General features: G+C 41.5%; 1 protein-coding gene across 5 annotated transcripts in view; it reads left to right on the plus strand.

Annotated features, from left to right (window-relative positions):
• RCBTB1 (RCC1 and BTB domain containing protein 1) overlaps nucleotides 1–16122 on the plus strand; it is a 765714-nt gene that overhangs the window by 682801 nt on the left and 66791 nt on the right. Inside the window, exon 12 of one of the 5 annotated variants that reach the window (XM_069640792.1) lies at nucleotides 16057–16092. The exons of the other annotated variants lie outside the window; for them this stretch is intronic. Coding sequence (XP_069496893.1) covers nucleotides 16057–16080 — 24 coding nt within the window. The 3' untranslated portion in view covers nucleotides 16081–16092. The remainder of the gene's footprint in view (nucleotides 1–16056; nucleotides 16093–16122) is intronic. 5 annotated transcript variants of the gene reach the window in all.

The raw sequence follows: 16122 nt of genomic DNA on the forward strand, positions 1-16122 counted from the left end.
AAATGATGCCATTGAACGTTGAGCAAGGTCAATGTTGAGAACCTAAGGTCATGGTTCTGTTTGAACCTGGCTATAAATAAGTCAAACACTTTTGTTAACTGTGTAGGAGACTTAATGGATGAATCCTATATGCAATTGAGTGGCCCTCAATTTCTCATCTTTGGGGATCTAAACATTAGATGCTTAGATGTGATGGGTATCCCACTGCCTCTTTTTAAAACCATTGATTCCCCTATTCAAGAGAGGGGTGGTATTATGGTTGCGGGAACTGAATGACAGGGAAGTGCATATGATGAATGGTGAGACAAAAGGTGATATACCGGGTTGAGCAACCTAGGCTCTGGGCCAAACAAAAGCTACCTTGGATTACTTTTCCATCTCTGGGAACCTTCTCCACCAAATAGATCTCTCTCAGTTCTCCCAATGATGAACATCAATCATTACCTTTTGAGGATGGCATGGAAGAGCTGGAAGAGACGAGCTGGAGTGGCTAAGGTGGAAACCCTTCATGTTACACAGGGAGAAATAGATTAATTGTAAAACCTGATGATGTTCCTCTAACCTTGACTAAATATGAGGAGAATTTGGTATGTGGCAATTGTGGTCTGGACTATGCTCCTATTTTCTCCCTTTGAGGAGGTGAATGGAAGACATAAGAAACCCGATTTTCGCCCCAAAGCATCTTTATCATAAAGAACTGGTTAAACAAAGAAAAATCCTGCAAGCTGATCTTACAAAGTTAAGACGAAATTCAGCGGCACTACAAAGTCTCCAAATAAGGAAAAGAAAACAGAAATATAGAAATTAAGAATGTCAATATGTCAACAGGAGGCGGAATTGATGCTTGGTGCATTTTTGCTCCTATTGGCTCCTGTAATGACAGAGAAGATAGGGAACTTAACAGCGATTCGTCCCTTCCGTTTGCAAAAGATGATATTGAAAGCTTAATCATAAAATTAAGCTCCTCCTGTGCACCATGCCCTGATGGGCGTACTAATAGTATCCTTAAAGAAGCTCCTGGGCTGTGGGCAAATGTTTTCTTTTTATTGTTTAATCAGGTACTGAGAGAAAGGATATGCCCATTTATTGGAAGCCTGCTATGATGATTCCAACTTTCCAGAAAGGGATAGGACAAACCCAAAAAACTACCGCCCAATAGCACTGTTGGACATTTTGGCCAAATTGTTTGCATCACTGCTATTACGACATTTGACTACCTGGGCAAGGGAAGTAGACTGGTTGGACCCTCGTCAAGCGGGATTTGTCAAGGGAGTTGGCACTGACCTGAATCTCTATTTAATGCATTAAAGCTACAGGCTATTAAAGGAGATACACAGTTGTTCCTAGCCTTTATAGATTTGGAACAAGCTTTTGACAGAGTAAATAGAGAACATTTATGGAGGAAGCTGACTTCTTGGAACTGCCCTAGAGACTTGCTACATGCAATTAAAACACTGTACTCCAAAACTGTGACGTAGGTCAGATTGAACTCTTTGGACTTGCTCTCTAAGAAAATTAAAACTTATAGAGGGCTAAAGCAAGGATGCCCTCTAGCACCTGCTTTGTTTAGTTGATATTTATCGGCTATATGCACCTTACACTGGATAAAGCAAATGCTTTCCCGCCTAAGATTAATGGGAAAGTAGGGCCCTCGATGCTGTATGCGGATGATTTGGTCCTTATGGACCAAACACCCATATGACCCCAGCAAAGATTGATGCAATTGCAAGATTATATGACAGCTAATGATCTAAAGACAAACGTAAAGAAATTAAAAGTATTGATTTTTAGCACATTGAGGGGAAAGCAAAACATGATTTTTAAATGGCAGGTGTGCTGCGAGCACCTGGATCAGGTTAACACAATGTTGTATCTGGGGATTCTTATTAATAGAAGCTTGAATGAGAATCCTTGGGTTTTGGAATTGAAACCGAAGGTTAAAATCTTGTCCGCCCAAGAGATCTCTCTATAGGAGGTATGGTAAATTGACCATGCTGCCTATTTTGACTTTCAACAAACCGAAGGTGGTCGCGATTTTAACTTCTGGAGCTGAGGCAGGTTTGAATTTATCATGGGAAATATGGGATGTTCTGGAAGGGGCTTTCTCGAGGAGGTTGCTTCTCCTTCCTAAGGGAGTCCCGACCACATCAATTCGATATGAACTGGGCCTCCAATCTCTATACTCAGCAACACTTTGAAAGTCTTTGTCCCTTGCTCGGAAAACGGCCAGGACAGATTTTCCGCCGCCATATGAAATTTTAAGAACTAAAGATAATGAAGAGGCTGTTTGGCCTATTGGTCCCTAGAAATTGAAATGTATTGACTGCTAAAATAATAATATATTTTATTGTGATTAGTTAATATTGAACTTTACACAAAAGAAAAGAAAAACATTTCATGAAATAGAATACAATATAATACAATACAATTACAATACAATTTATCCATAAAATCCATTCTTTGAGTACATTCAAAACATTCTTAAATTATCCAGTCCATACAGCAATTCTGTTCAGTACGATTCAGATCAATTCAAAAGGGTTCCTCTTCCTACTTTCCCGCCTGTCGCACATGAATCTAAATTATGCTAATAGAGCAAAACACTTATTTTACAAGTTGTTTTAGTAGCATCAAGCTTGGTTGAGTTACATTCAATGTTGCTGTAGCCATATACACACCCATAGTGTTACAAGCCATTAAATATTTTGAACATAACTTAACTCTCCTTACGGATACCTCATTCTGAAATAATTACCTTGTCAGGCAACTGTGGTGGTAATAATAATTTCTTCACTTGTAGCCATACCCATGTATTGCAATTTGCCACAATATTTTGTCTGTGTTTAGGCAACAGTCCTAAAAGGATTCAGATAAGATAGCCTCATATATATGAACGAGGCTCACAAGATTACAAATGTATATAGAGCCCATTTGCAGACACTGGGTCAGCACATGCCGAACGGTTTTGGCTTTATCAGGTAACCCACAGATGTAACAAAAACGGTCCTCAACAGCTATGGCCATCTGCGGTCCTCGGACAGCCAGTACTGGTGATTGATTTGCCCGTATCTGCAGTAGAAATTGCCTTATTGCAGGATCCGGGCACCATAACAAATATGGCTGGGTCATCCTATAACGATGCACCACATGGGACACAGGCTCATATCCCTTTAATTTCGAGAGGTGGGCATAGTTATCACACCAGTCCCATTTGTTAAATTGCCTCTCTAAGGACTTTTTCAGATCAATGTAAGGTGTGCCTTTGCTGAAATCTGGGATCCAGTTCATATCAACAAAGAGAGCTTCGTTCAAGGCCTTGCAATTGAAACCCCTGAATACTGCTTCTCGGTCATAACTCTGGCCCAAGCCTGACAGTAATTTACAGGCAGCGCTAGATCTGGATTTTAAATACAGGCAGCCTCTGGCACGAAGCGCCATTCCTCGCATTGAAGTTGGCCCAAGTTCTAGGCATATATATTCTATAGAGCATGAGGGACCTATACCCAGGACCGCGTGCCAAAAAGAGCGCTCTGATTTATTTAACCAAGAGTAGTCCTGTATGGCAAGGGCCTCAAGGCCGTATAGTGTTACAGGTACAAAGCACTGTCTGTAAAACATAATAATACCAGTTGTAGAGTAGCCAGCACTGCTTTTAGCCAACTTGCAAGCTTTGAGGGGCAATTGCTTCTGCTTTTGTTATTAATTATGTGGCTATAATCTGAAGTGTCATTTGCCTCTAATCCCAGATAAGGATAAAACTGAACATAATCAATGGTTCCCAAGCATGGTGTTCATCCTTGTTCTATAGAACTTGTTCCTGGATACCAACATTTTGTTAGTCTTTTCCAGATTTATGGTCAGATCATGTTGTCTGGTGTAAACTGAAAGTTCGTTCAACATGTTTTTCATGCTGGTGTAAGTGCGGTCAAACGGGACTAGATCACCCGCATACAATATACCCGGCATAAGTGTTCACCTAGGGGTACAATTTGCTTTGCCAAGCACGCGAGAAAGGAGGTCCGTTAAGTACAAATTAAACAATAGGGGCACCACTACACACCCCTGTTTAACTCCCCCTTTTAGAGGTATAGGTGAAGTATATCCAACCTCACTCTTGCACTGTTATCACTGTGTAGAAGAATTGGAATATTATTATTTTTTATTTTTTTTTATTTATTGTGTTACAGCCAAAATTTTGACTTTTAACACATTTACAAAAATAGTAAAATCTCATGAATTAAAAATAAGAAATGTTCTTTTCATTCAAACAAAATCATTTTACATAAGTTAAACATATAAACTTCAAGAGAGAGCATGCTTATCTTCATGAAAATAGAACATAATGGTCTCAAATAAAGAACATTTCGATAGCTTACACCAGCATAATCAACTCAACATAGTCTTTGTTCCAGAAGAGTCCCATCCATTTAGTTATAGCTCTTAGTGAAATCAATTTCTCTCCCTCCTCCCAAATTCAGTTCCTTGAGGAGTGACACAACTTCGGCAGTCAGGAAAATGTCATGTCCTGATGCTAATCTGTCACAGAACGCATCAGAATTTAGCCAGCGCACATCATGAACAAATATGTTTAATCTTGCCACTCTTAGTTTCCATGTGCCAGGGCATTTTCATAATAAGTGTTTAATTAACTGTCTTCTTTTTTGTCACATTTATCACATATATCAGAGGTACACACCTCTCTGTCCCTGATTGACCGAATCGCTAAAGTTGGATGCAGATTTAATCTAAATCTCAGGAATTCGGATCTTAACACTGGGTCTGATGATTCTTTTAGGTAGGAGGGCAATTGCGACCTTCGTTTGGCCATCAAAGAGAAAGACAACGATATCTTAGCCATCCTCATTTTATCAATCGTCCCTATCCAATCTCTTTGTTTCATACGCTCTTTGACTACAAGGATTTTGGACAAGGAGATTGAATGTGAAGTCTAGTTAACCAATATTTCAAAGCATTTCGATCTTAACTTATTGAGAAACATATTGTTACCTCTTTTCATTAACTCAGCCATATCCTCATAGGGGGAGCTTTTAGGAGGATCTAGGATTAGCCTAAGCATAGTCATCCACTTCTACTCCATCCATGACCTAAACAAGGTCAAGCCCAATTCATATCTGATGTAGGCTATGGGCACACAATTTGGCGGATTCAGAGTTCTCTTCCAAAGCTTGGACTCAATTTTATCCCAGCCTATATCCATAGACCGTGGGGGTGGAGTCTATACCTAATAGGATAGTTGGCACCACCTTTCCTATATAATACTTTACCAACGGCAGAATAGAGAATTTGCAAAATCTTGATTTGATCCTTTTTATTTGGGACCCCAAATGTATGGCTTTCAGGTCAATGGCTGAAAGAAGGGGGGGTTTTGTCGGGAAAGATTTGATTGTTGCACCCAGATAGGTGACTTCATTTACTATTTCAATAGGGTGTTTGTTCAATTCCCAGGTATAAGATTTAGTTACCTTCTTACGATGTTTTGATGAATACCTTGGACTTTTTAGGGTTAATTATTAAGTTATTTTTTTTTAGCATATTCCTCCGATGCAGACAATAAAAGTTGCAGCCCAACTTGGGTATGATCTATTGATATTGATGTTTTGTGTCTATCGCGCTCATACACAAGTGTTTCAGAGCGCGACAAGGCAAGGGAGGGGAACAGGGGAGAACAAAACAGCGATTTTACTTGGTCCAGTGACATAGCGCGCAAGTGCATGGGAGAGGGGGAGTGGAAAAGTGCATGGGAGGGGGGAGAAGTGGAAAGTGCGGAGCAAAGGAGAAACGGATAAATAATCATAAATAAATAAATAATAGAAGCAACAAACAGTGGTAGTGCAGCCAGAAATTGGCAAGTGCTGGGTTAAAGGCAGCAAACAGGGTAGGTCTCATAAGTGCAGGAAGAAAAAGGGGGGGCTGTATGGGTACCGATACAGACCCCAGTGCAAGGGGTGGCCCGGAGGCAGTGCGAGAGGGTGGCAGGGTGAGCAGGTACCTGGGTCCGGAGGACAGAGGGTGGCCAGGTGCACGGTGCCAAGAGAGAACAGATCAGCAGGGAAGAGGGGGGCGAAAGGCAGAAGGAAAGGGGAAGGTCTTGAGGTGCTTCCCGAACCGAAGATGGTTCTCTTCAAGTTTTAAAGTGGCAGGGAAGCTGTTCCAGAGGGAGGCCCCAGCCAAAGACAGAAATCTACCCCAGCCCGTTTCTTTGAAAAACAACTGACCCTGGGGGAGTTAGAGGTAGAGGAGTGAAGAACTCAAGAGGGAAAGTATTTGCGGAGGGGTAGCTGAAGGTATTTTGGGCCCAGGCCCCACAAAGCCTTGTGGACAATGCAGAGGATTTTTAATTTAATCCTTGCATCCACTGGGAGCCAATGGAGAGATTTCAGAGCTGGAGGGATATGATCCCAGAGCTTGTGGCCAAGGACAAGTCTCGCAGTCCCGTTCTGGATTAGTTGCAGAGCGCAGAGATTAGCAGCAGGTAGATTTAGAAAGAGGCTGTTAAAATAGTCCAACCTAGAGAGAACCAGTGCTTGGGAGACCATGAGCTTGTACCACAACGTCATCAGAATATGCTAACCAATTCATTTGAGCATTTGCAATTCTTGACAATATTAAACCTACCTCTTACAACCATTGATACAAATCAGCCATAAAAAGAATAAAGAGAAGAGGCTCTATCAGGCACCCCTGGCGCACTCCTCTTTCTATCTTAATGGGATCCGAAAGTAAGCGTGATCTCGAAAGTCTAACTCACATTGTTGTATTCTGATGTAATTCCATCAATATAGATAGCAAATTTGGCGGGTCCCCCCAGGTGTTCAGTTTCTTCCACAGAAGATTTCTATCAATGGTATCAAACGCCTGGGAAAGGTCTATCTATGCCCTGAATAGGGGGGTACCACCCTTCAAGAGGGATTCTGCACTCCCACAACTTGGGACCAAACCATTTAAAGATGTAGATAGGCCCTTTCTAAACCCAGTTTGTTGTTTTGGTATTACACCTTTTGATTTGGCCCAAGACTCCATCTCACCCATTAGTCCCACAAAAATGTTACTGTCAGCATCTAATAATGAGATGGGACGGTAGTTTGATGCTGACAATCGACCCCCCTTTTTATAAATCGGGATTACAATGGATGATATCCACAATTCTGGTAATTTCTTTGTCATAAGTATGTTGTCAAATAGTATTTTTAACACCCTCGCCCAAACGGGCGGGTTCATTTTTAGAGTTATGTTGCTAAGTCCATTTGGTCCCATCACCCTGGAAGAAGAGGATTTCTTTATCGAAGTTTCGATGTCATCACTGGAAAAGACCAAGGACCACTATCTCAAGAACTACCGTTTCCCAAGATCCATGGGCCCTTGAAAAGTGGTCAATCCAAATCTTTTCCTGTATGATAGTCTCCAATTATGATTGGAAGAATTATTCAGAGATCCCACAATAGTCAAGATGTTTCTGGAATTCCTCAGACATAGTGATCATAACATTTTTTCTTCATCTTGTTGGAGCACAATATGTCTGTGAGACCGAATCCAGTTTCTGTACTTATTGTTGAGGTCTCTGAGTTTATCTATATAATCTTTTTTATCCAGGCCTGCTTTTTTTTAGGGAGGTCCTTTGTTGTCTTATTGTTTTTTTTCTGTTCTTGAATTAATGCGTCAAAAGAATGTTTATGCACCATGTGCTTTTTCTGGGCATAATAAGTAGAGGGATTCAAACTAAACGGGAAGGAGATAAAGTTAGCTGGATCACACCATATTGAGAGTTGTTGATCAGATGTTAGAATAGCAATATCATTCAATTTATTAGTGTTTGCCCCTCTCTACCAAACTTCCTGATTTGGTTACCTGCAGAGTTGAGAGACAATTCCTGGGTATAATGTGAAGCAACATAATCGGAGTGAGATTCCAAAATAACTTCCAATATGGCCTTGTGAATGTTAAACTTAACACAACCCTCAAATTTTGCTAGACACAAAAATATAATCGATTGTTGAAAAGGAGACTCCCGTTTGCCAGGTCAGGGCATCGGGATATCCCCACTGACATTTCCATTCAGCATCCTTCGATCAAATCCCTCATGCAATTTGTGCACTCAATTCTATTTCTGGTTTTGAATCACATTTTTTCTGAACTATGATCTTTTGTTACAATACATTGTGAGTTCAGGTCTCCCGCTATTATTATTTCATCTGAGGGATCTAGTGATATTTACTTAACTATACAATCAGAAAGATTTAGTAAGAACTCGATTAGAGAAGTCCGGGGGTTTGAATACACATTGGCAACAATCCAGCTCGATCCCTAGTTAAACCCACATCTCTCAATTCTTACTATCAATGCTTTGACTTTCATTAGATAACATATTTGACATTTGAAAGACATCATTTTTACAGGCAATAATCAAACCCCCTGTTGGTCTACCTCCTCCCGAACCAAAGACAAGCTGCTGAAACATTGAAAACCCACCAACCACCAGAACATAGGTTAACCATGTTTCCTGTAACAGGAACTAGTCAACATTTTGAAATATGTAACTTCTTTTGGAATCTTGTGAGAAAGAGGTATATCCTCTGGTGTTCCAGGAGAGTAAGCTAATCTGCTTGCTTACTAGAGCTGCTGCTGAGGGATACCCATCTTAAGGAAGACTTGGGAGATTATTGTTACGCTCACCTGGTTTCCACAAACAAGCCACTCAGCCCTGGTTGGATGATATACGCCTCAAACCCTTTCCCCGATCCCTGTATAGTGCCTCTGATGGAAGTTGAGCCTGAAATACAGGAGAGCTGGATTCAAGACTTAACTGTCTCTGGTAGGGTGTCTTCCCACCTCCCTTGGATTCAAAACCTTCCCTTGGCCCTCTCCTCACCTTAATTCCTTAGAAGGCATGCTCTCCATCCTGCTCTTCGTGGCAGGGGTGCGTAGTCTCGTGTGGGCGTGAGCGACCGAGTTGCTTCAATGGTGTGAGCCCTTTTCAGTGTCTTTAAGGTAGGTCTTGCTGCTTTACATTCTTTGTATTCCATTCTGTTCTTTCCTTCCTTCCTCTAATTGGTATTAATGTCTTATTTCCTCTCTTTAGATATGCAAAGAGATTTTGGCGTTTTTTTGTGCGGGTTGGAGCTGAGCACGAGCCGGTAAATGAAGGCGCGGTGTGCGCAATGCTGTCCGGTAAGTAATACATGATCCGCGGCGCTGTTTTGCCTTGTATATGCTAACCTGTGTCGTTCCCCTTCCTTCGTAGGCCACAGTGCTCTTCGCCGGTTGCAGTGATGTTCCGGTATGATGCTCCTTCGTAGGCCACAGTGCTCTTCGCCGGTTGCAGTGATGTTCCGGTATGATGCTGAACAAGAGGCGACTGATCTGGTAAGAATCTTGTGATTTTTTGTTGTTCGAGTGGATCCGTTAGTATGCACTCACTAATGCTGTTCTTCTCTCTCCCATTTTCAGGTTGCTGCGTTCCGAGAAGCGTGCAGTGCCCAGATGATGGAGTTTCCTGGATCAAATGTCTCCAGGTAAACAGGATCAAGAGCTGACGATGGGCTGAAGACAGAATGTTGCTCACAGGTAGGATTCCAATAACTATGTTCTTTTTCTCTCTGCAGGCACGCAGTTCCAAGAATAGCTGGCATCAAAGAATACTGGAGATCCAACTGGACACAGTGAGCGTTCCGCTGCAAACAGCAGAATTACGCAAAGCGTGTTCTGCTGTTTGGGTGTGGTTTAAATAGTCTTCAGGTAAAGTAGTCCAAGTAAAGTAGTCCCAGGCCAGCCACACACTAAACACTATACCGCATAGCTCATTTCTTGGGAACTGAGCTATGTGAGTGCATCCATGTTGACAGGAGCCCCCAAGAAAGTAGTTCCAAGTAAACTAGTCCCAACCTAAAGGTGTTCTCCATAGTGATTATGAGCCTGGTGCCAAAAGCGCCAGGACTGACTTCAAGAGTGTCTCGGGTGATTTTTAAGGTCATAATGGAACCCCGAAACCTGGCCCTACCTGGTAGGCTGACTTGCCAGTGAGGGTCAGGGGTAGGGAGCATGACCATTATCTCTGGAACCATTTCCCACACATTCATTGGAAGTGGGGCGTCAGTGGCTGTACTTCGTAGTGTTTGATTTTGGTTCTGACTTAAGGATTTTGATAATTGCGTATTCTCATTCAGCAGGCAGGACTTCGAGACCAACAGCACCCTCTGTTACCAGGCCTCTTTCTCTCCCATGAATGTTTCTAGACCTAATCTAGATTTTAGCTTCACTTCTGCTATATTTATGTCCGGGAATTAAGGAAAGCTCACTTGCTCAATATCAGAGATGGAGAGGTACTTTAAAGCTAGTATACATTTAATTTCTGATAAGATTATAGAACGGTTTAGGGGTGATATTACATTTTTGTTAGGTAACCTACTTAATATAAAAACTTTCAATGCCGAAACCTGTGCTAGTTCTTTGTTGATGTTGGTCCAAAACCTTATTCATCGGAAATGGGAAAGAAGCAAGTTCCTTCGCACAGTTTTTATTGGCAGGTGCCTCGAGTGCTTGTTGTGGCAATAACACATTTCCATCACTCTTTAAAGCATGTGAACCTTTTCCACCTAATGGTTGTGCCGTGCCTATAGTTTTATTTGCCCTCTTGTGAGCCTTCCATATTCGTTTTGCTCTGATTTTTAGGTTCTAGTTTTTTGCTAGCTTTTAAAAAGATCGGGGCTATATTTTTCACAGGACTCACCATTTTAGTTTTCTGTTTTGCCTTCAAAAAGATGGGTGCAATTTTCCTTGGTGGCTGGATTGGTTCCGTTTGAATTCCCACTGTAGTTTTTGTGTTTCAGGTGTTTTCGTTGGATCTTCCCCTATAGTGTCTTGGCCTTTAATGATCTTTTCCCCCTTCTTTCTTTTTCCATTGTTAATAGCCTTATCTTTATCTGCTCTCTTCAGACGTTATCCTCCCCTTCAGATTTTTAAGGAAGCGATTAGTATCTGTCGTCTGGTTTTTCCTCTTTTGTTTACCTCGTTTATTGATATCTAAATCTGGAATTTCAGTCGCCCCTTTAATCATTTTTTTTCTCTGCTTCTTGGTCTTGCCATTTGATTTCTTTTTATTAGGCACTTCTGCTCCCTCTAGTACAGTGGAGATGTTTATTGCAGGCTCCTGGTCAATTTCTTTATGGTAGGCCTCAAGTTCGGCCACTTGTGCCAACCATAGGAACTCATCCATCACCGAGGCAGACAAGGGGGTATCGTCTAATGTGGTCGCTTGGTTAGGATTTCAAGGATCTGACATGTCTCTTCCGTGTCCAACCTGGGCAGGGTGATCTAGTTTTTCTGAAATAGACCTTAACTCTTCTGTTACTCCCCCTCACTGCTCGGTCAGAGTGTCCATTTTATCTGACTGAACCTTAGTTGTAGTACAGAGTTTAGCCAAGATCTCTCCCACTGACTCATTTACTGCTGATTTAATAGCAACCATTGTGATCTCATTTTTTTTTTTAATTGTATATGGTTCAAAGAATGAAATTTAAACCTTTAAAAAAACCACAAAACCTTTAAACGTTTACATCTTCCATACTAAAAAAGAACAAAGAAATAAATAACTTTCCAGATAAAACCTTCAAAATAAACAATACATTAAATTCATGTCAAAAAAAAAAAAAAAAAAAAAAAAAAAAAAAAGTTGTATCAACATCCATCTTAAAACAGTCGTCATTTTTCATTTCCCTCTACAGACTACCTCCCCTATTAACATCCTACTATCTCTTTTTTTGGAGGTAGTACCAAGATCCCTCGGATTCTGGGGGGTGTCAAATTCTTTTTAATTTAACCACGCGAAATTACCTGACTGCTGTCCTCTTCCCGACAACACTAGGATAGGAAATCCAGTGCCTTGAGTATTTCTAACACTGCTGCTCTTAGCAGTACTTCGTAACCTGAAATAATTTATTTCTAAATCCTTCGTAATCTCTAAAAGTATACTGGAATGCTGCTGTACCTCCCGTTTTAGGTTTTCAACAACTTTGACTAAAGAACTCAGCACGAAGTTTAAAGCCATTATTGTAGGAGGCACTAGGTTTTCCGATTTGTCGTCTTGTTGCGGATTACGCTTGCTTCGCGGGCTTGCTGTTTGCTGTAGGTCTGCAGGGGGGAGCCCTTCTGCCCCAATTCTTTGTCCCACGCTACAGATATAGCGTTTAATTCATAGGATGACTCGCCCGGTATTGGACTTTCAATCTCCAACATATCTTCATCCCGTAGGTCAATCGAGATTGCAACCGGTTCATTTGGGGCACCTGATTTTAATCTTCCTTCCAGGTCATCATTAGAAAGACCCACACCATCAGCTTCTAATAGTCCCCCTGAGCCCAATGAGAAATGATCCAAAATGGCATTCTTCATTGTGGTAGTTCTTACGGTATAATTGAGGTTAGCTGGTAATGTGTCATGAATGAGATGATTCAACGGGGTGGACTCTCCCGTTTCTGGCCTGAGAGCATCAGGCATGTGTGTAAGCCGCAAGCTGATTGGTGATTGATTATCCGATGGGTACACGCTAGGTGGAAGAAGAAAGACTCCCTCCCACCCCCCGACTTGTATCGTTTAAAACTACTTTTCTCCGCTGACTTGATTAATAGTGTTGACCTGGTATGATTTTAAACAATTGGTAACACTTCCTTGCGGGGCACTCCGCAGATTATATTATATGTTAGACATGATTCTATAATCTTCGTAGGAATGTATTTTCTGACCTGAGTGCCCAATAAAGACCAGGCTTTTCCTAATAAAGAAAAGGATTTCCTGGTGTCTAGAAAAAAGGAATCAGTACATGGGTCAAAGGCTCTCTGCCCACAGTCCCCAAATTTATGTGCTGATGTTGGATGAACTGGTTACACCAGTGATCTTATGTTTTGAAGGTTCTTAGATCCCAATCACGGGTCAAAGGCTATCTGCCCACAGTCCCCGAGTTAATTTGTTGAAGTTAGAGAGGGGAAAGGAAAGTTTCATATTACAGCAGCCCGATTTGAAAAATGTTTCGTAGCCCTGAACTATGATAGGACTTTCGTAATCAAAACAGTCCGAGCTACAGTCTGAGCTCCAACTCTCCTTTCACTCGCGGTTAACCTCTCCACTGAGCACCAGACTCGGGGGAACCTCTCCCGCCTCACGGAGCTAACCAGCGAGTGACCTGCAGGTAGATAAGGAGTGGGCTGGCGGCGTCAGCTGCTACAACGTTGTGACTCGAGGAAAGACTGATAATTTGGAATTTTGGTTTGAAAGAGAGAAAAAAGTTAGTTCAATAAGAGCGCAGTCGACCACTCTATTAACGTCCTGACACAAGTTTCAAAGGGCTTCCAGTATCTCGCTGCTTTACCTTCTTAGCACCCACGCATGTAGCGGCTAGGCGGGACAAAGCAATCACACGCTAGCAGTTGCTACCTACTGATAATTACGCCGGAGCTCTTACTCTTGGTCCGGGGCCCAGCCGTGTACGGACTGCACAGACTGCTCACTCAGTGTCCACTCTACGGCCCGCTGCGCGGTATGACAGCAGTTATGTTCAGAATGAGCCCCGTCTCCCAGCACAAGAGAAAAACTTGGGGCAGCTGCACAGGCTGCTCACTCAGTGTCCTCACTCCAAGAATCAGAATATATACAAGCCAATCGGGGCATCCAAGTTTTCTAAACTTGGACCAGAGTTTATCCCTATTCACCTGATCAAGTGCACTTCGAAAATCCACAAATGCAATGTACAGTGTGTTGTCGACTTGCTATGGGTAGTCTGTATCAGGTAGTCCAGGGCTCTGATAATACCAAGGTTGCAAAGATTATACCTGTAACGTCCAACATGGACAGCAGTCTGCAGTTTTTTGACCGCTCCCCTTTTTTGTAAACGGGTATGAAAATAGACTGCTACCATGAGGACTGTATCCTCCTTTCTCTACACATTCGAGAAAACAGTATGAGCAGCACCTGTGACACATTTTCAGGGTCCCTTTTTAGAACTGCATTCACCAAGCCATTTGGGCCTGGTTCTCTAGATGTCTTAAGTTTTATGGTAGCAGCCGCCAGTATCTTCGTGCTAATCGGCAGTGGCCAGGACACTTCAGAGCAGGCAGACCCTGAAGGTGCTGCAGGGTCAACACATTTTGAAGTAATATAACTGCTCCATTCAGCTCCAGATAACAAATCCTGGAGCAGTTAAACAAAAGCATAGATGTCAAGATTGGATCGACAATCAAGATAAGGGAGAATCGTATAAAATGTCACTGGATCACGGAATAGAAACTTGAGCTTTGAATGTCATACTCAAATACTTGGCCAAATGTCCTAGTCCTTATCATAGGAATCAATTTCTGTGACTAGGACTGAACCCATTTACAACTAAGGGGTAATTTGTTTGTCAGGAACACACTGACTGGAAATACAATGAGTGTAGGTTTTGTTTAACAGCAGGAACAACAGAGACATTAAAGCATATAATAAGTGCTTGCTCCACTTTGAGCTCACTAAGAACACTATCTGGGGAAACTTGTGGAGAACATCAATTCATTGACGGTTGATGAATGGTGAATTATGTGTTTAGTAGGTGAAAATTCATCTTTGGTTTTTTGCGGGGATACAATTTTTAGATTAAGTTTTTAAATTGTAATGATATATATGGTCTTTTGTGATGAAATCATGATATTCTCTCAAGGATCCAAGATCTATTTTGATTTGTATTTTTAAAGGAATTGATTAAATGTATTTAAAGATGTTTGTATGTGAAAGGTTTGCAATACACCAAACATTTTAAAAAAATAAACATAATTGGTGACATAAGCCTGAATGTTAGAGGAGGCTGGAGAAGGTGAATGTACAAAATGGTTTACTTGGTTTGAAGTAGCCCATGGACTGCCCGATGAGGGTATCTTGTTTTCTGTGTTTTCTTTTTTAATCATGGTCGTTTTTTTCCTGTGCTTTTAAAATAATGTGAAATTGTTCGCATTGCTGACAAATGCTATTTTCCAGTGTATACCAATAGTTGCTTTCAGTGATGCATGTTATGATACTTTGAAGCAGTAAAGTTACAGGTATCAAATTATTTGAGACAAATGTTTTCCACACAAGAAATATATTGTTTTTATCAGAAGTGTAACGTTTAATTTTTAACAATAATTGACTTGCATTTTCTTCATGAACTTTAGCCAACCTTTGATTTGCTTTAGTGCAAAGGCTGCTCTCCAGTAGTTTTTTCCACTGAAACTGCAGAATAGAACTACAATTGGAGGCCAGCCATAAAAGAATATTGAGTGGGATGCTTTGTGGGTGGGAGGATGGCTGGACAAGGTGTTCTGGACATTTTGCTACAGTGAAAGAACGGGACGTGAAGCAATGCAAGGTAAAAAAACAAATATCGGAGGCAGCCTTTTCCACATTTAAGCTGCTCTGTGAGCCTTATAAACATAACATCTTTGGTGTATATCATCAAATGGGGTGTGCCACCTGCAAGCTCCTTTTATCACACAGCTACCATAGGCCCCTTCCGGTAAGAATTGGAGGAAATTCAAAGCACACAAGTACAGCCAATATGCAAGAAACGCAAATGTTTGCTCTCGTAGTGGTTTTACTGGGTCAAATAATTAAAATCTAAGTTAGGAAACACCTAAACTTGATGCTGTATATTGTTGACCGTGAGTGGTGTTCTGGAATAGTCGTAGGTGGTGTTTGAGGGTCTTTCATGGTGTACAGGGAGGTGATGGCAGAGACTTTATGTTCTAGTGAAATGGTGCAAGTCATTGTATGACCTGAATTGTGAAAGGGCAATTTTAAATGGCTGAAATATGTAGGCATTTTTCAGGTTGGTCTGTACTTCTTCCACACCCAATTTAATTTTGTATGCTGTGGCACTGACTGGATGCTCTTGAAACTAAGTGTGTGTGTTTATGGCACCAACTACTCATTCAGTTTCTATCACTGACTGGTCTGTCTCTGAAGAATAACACTGTGATTTTCTTTTCTGATTCATGTCTTTTTTTGTTTTTTGTACTGGTGCTTCTATCACCCTTTCAGACATCACGGAGGGCCTGCCACTGAAACTTGTTAAAGGTGAGCCCACTGCCTATGAAATCGTGGTCA

This window comes from Ambystoma mexicanum, chromosome 7q (assembly GCF_040938575.1).
Source record: "Ambystoma mexicanum isolate Mex_15411 chromosome 7q, UKY_AmexF1_1, whole genome shotgun sequence".
In the NCBI taxonomy this organism is placed as follows: Eukaryota; Metazoa; Chordata; class Amphibia; order Caudata; family Ambystomatidae; genus Ambystoma; species Ambystoma mexicanum.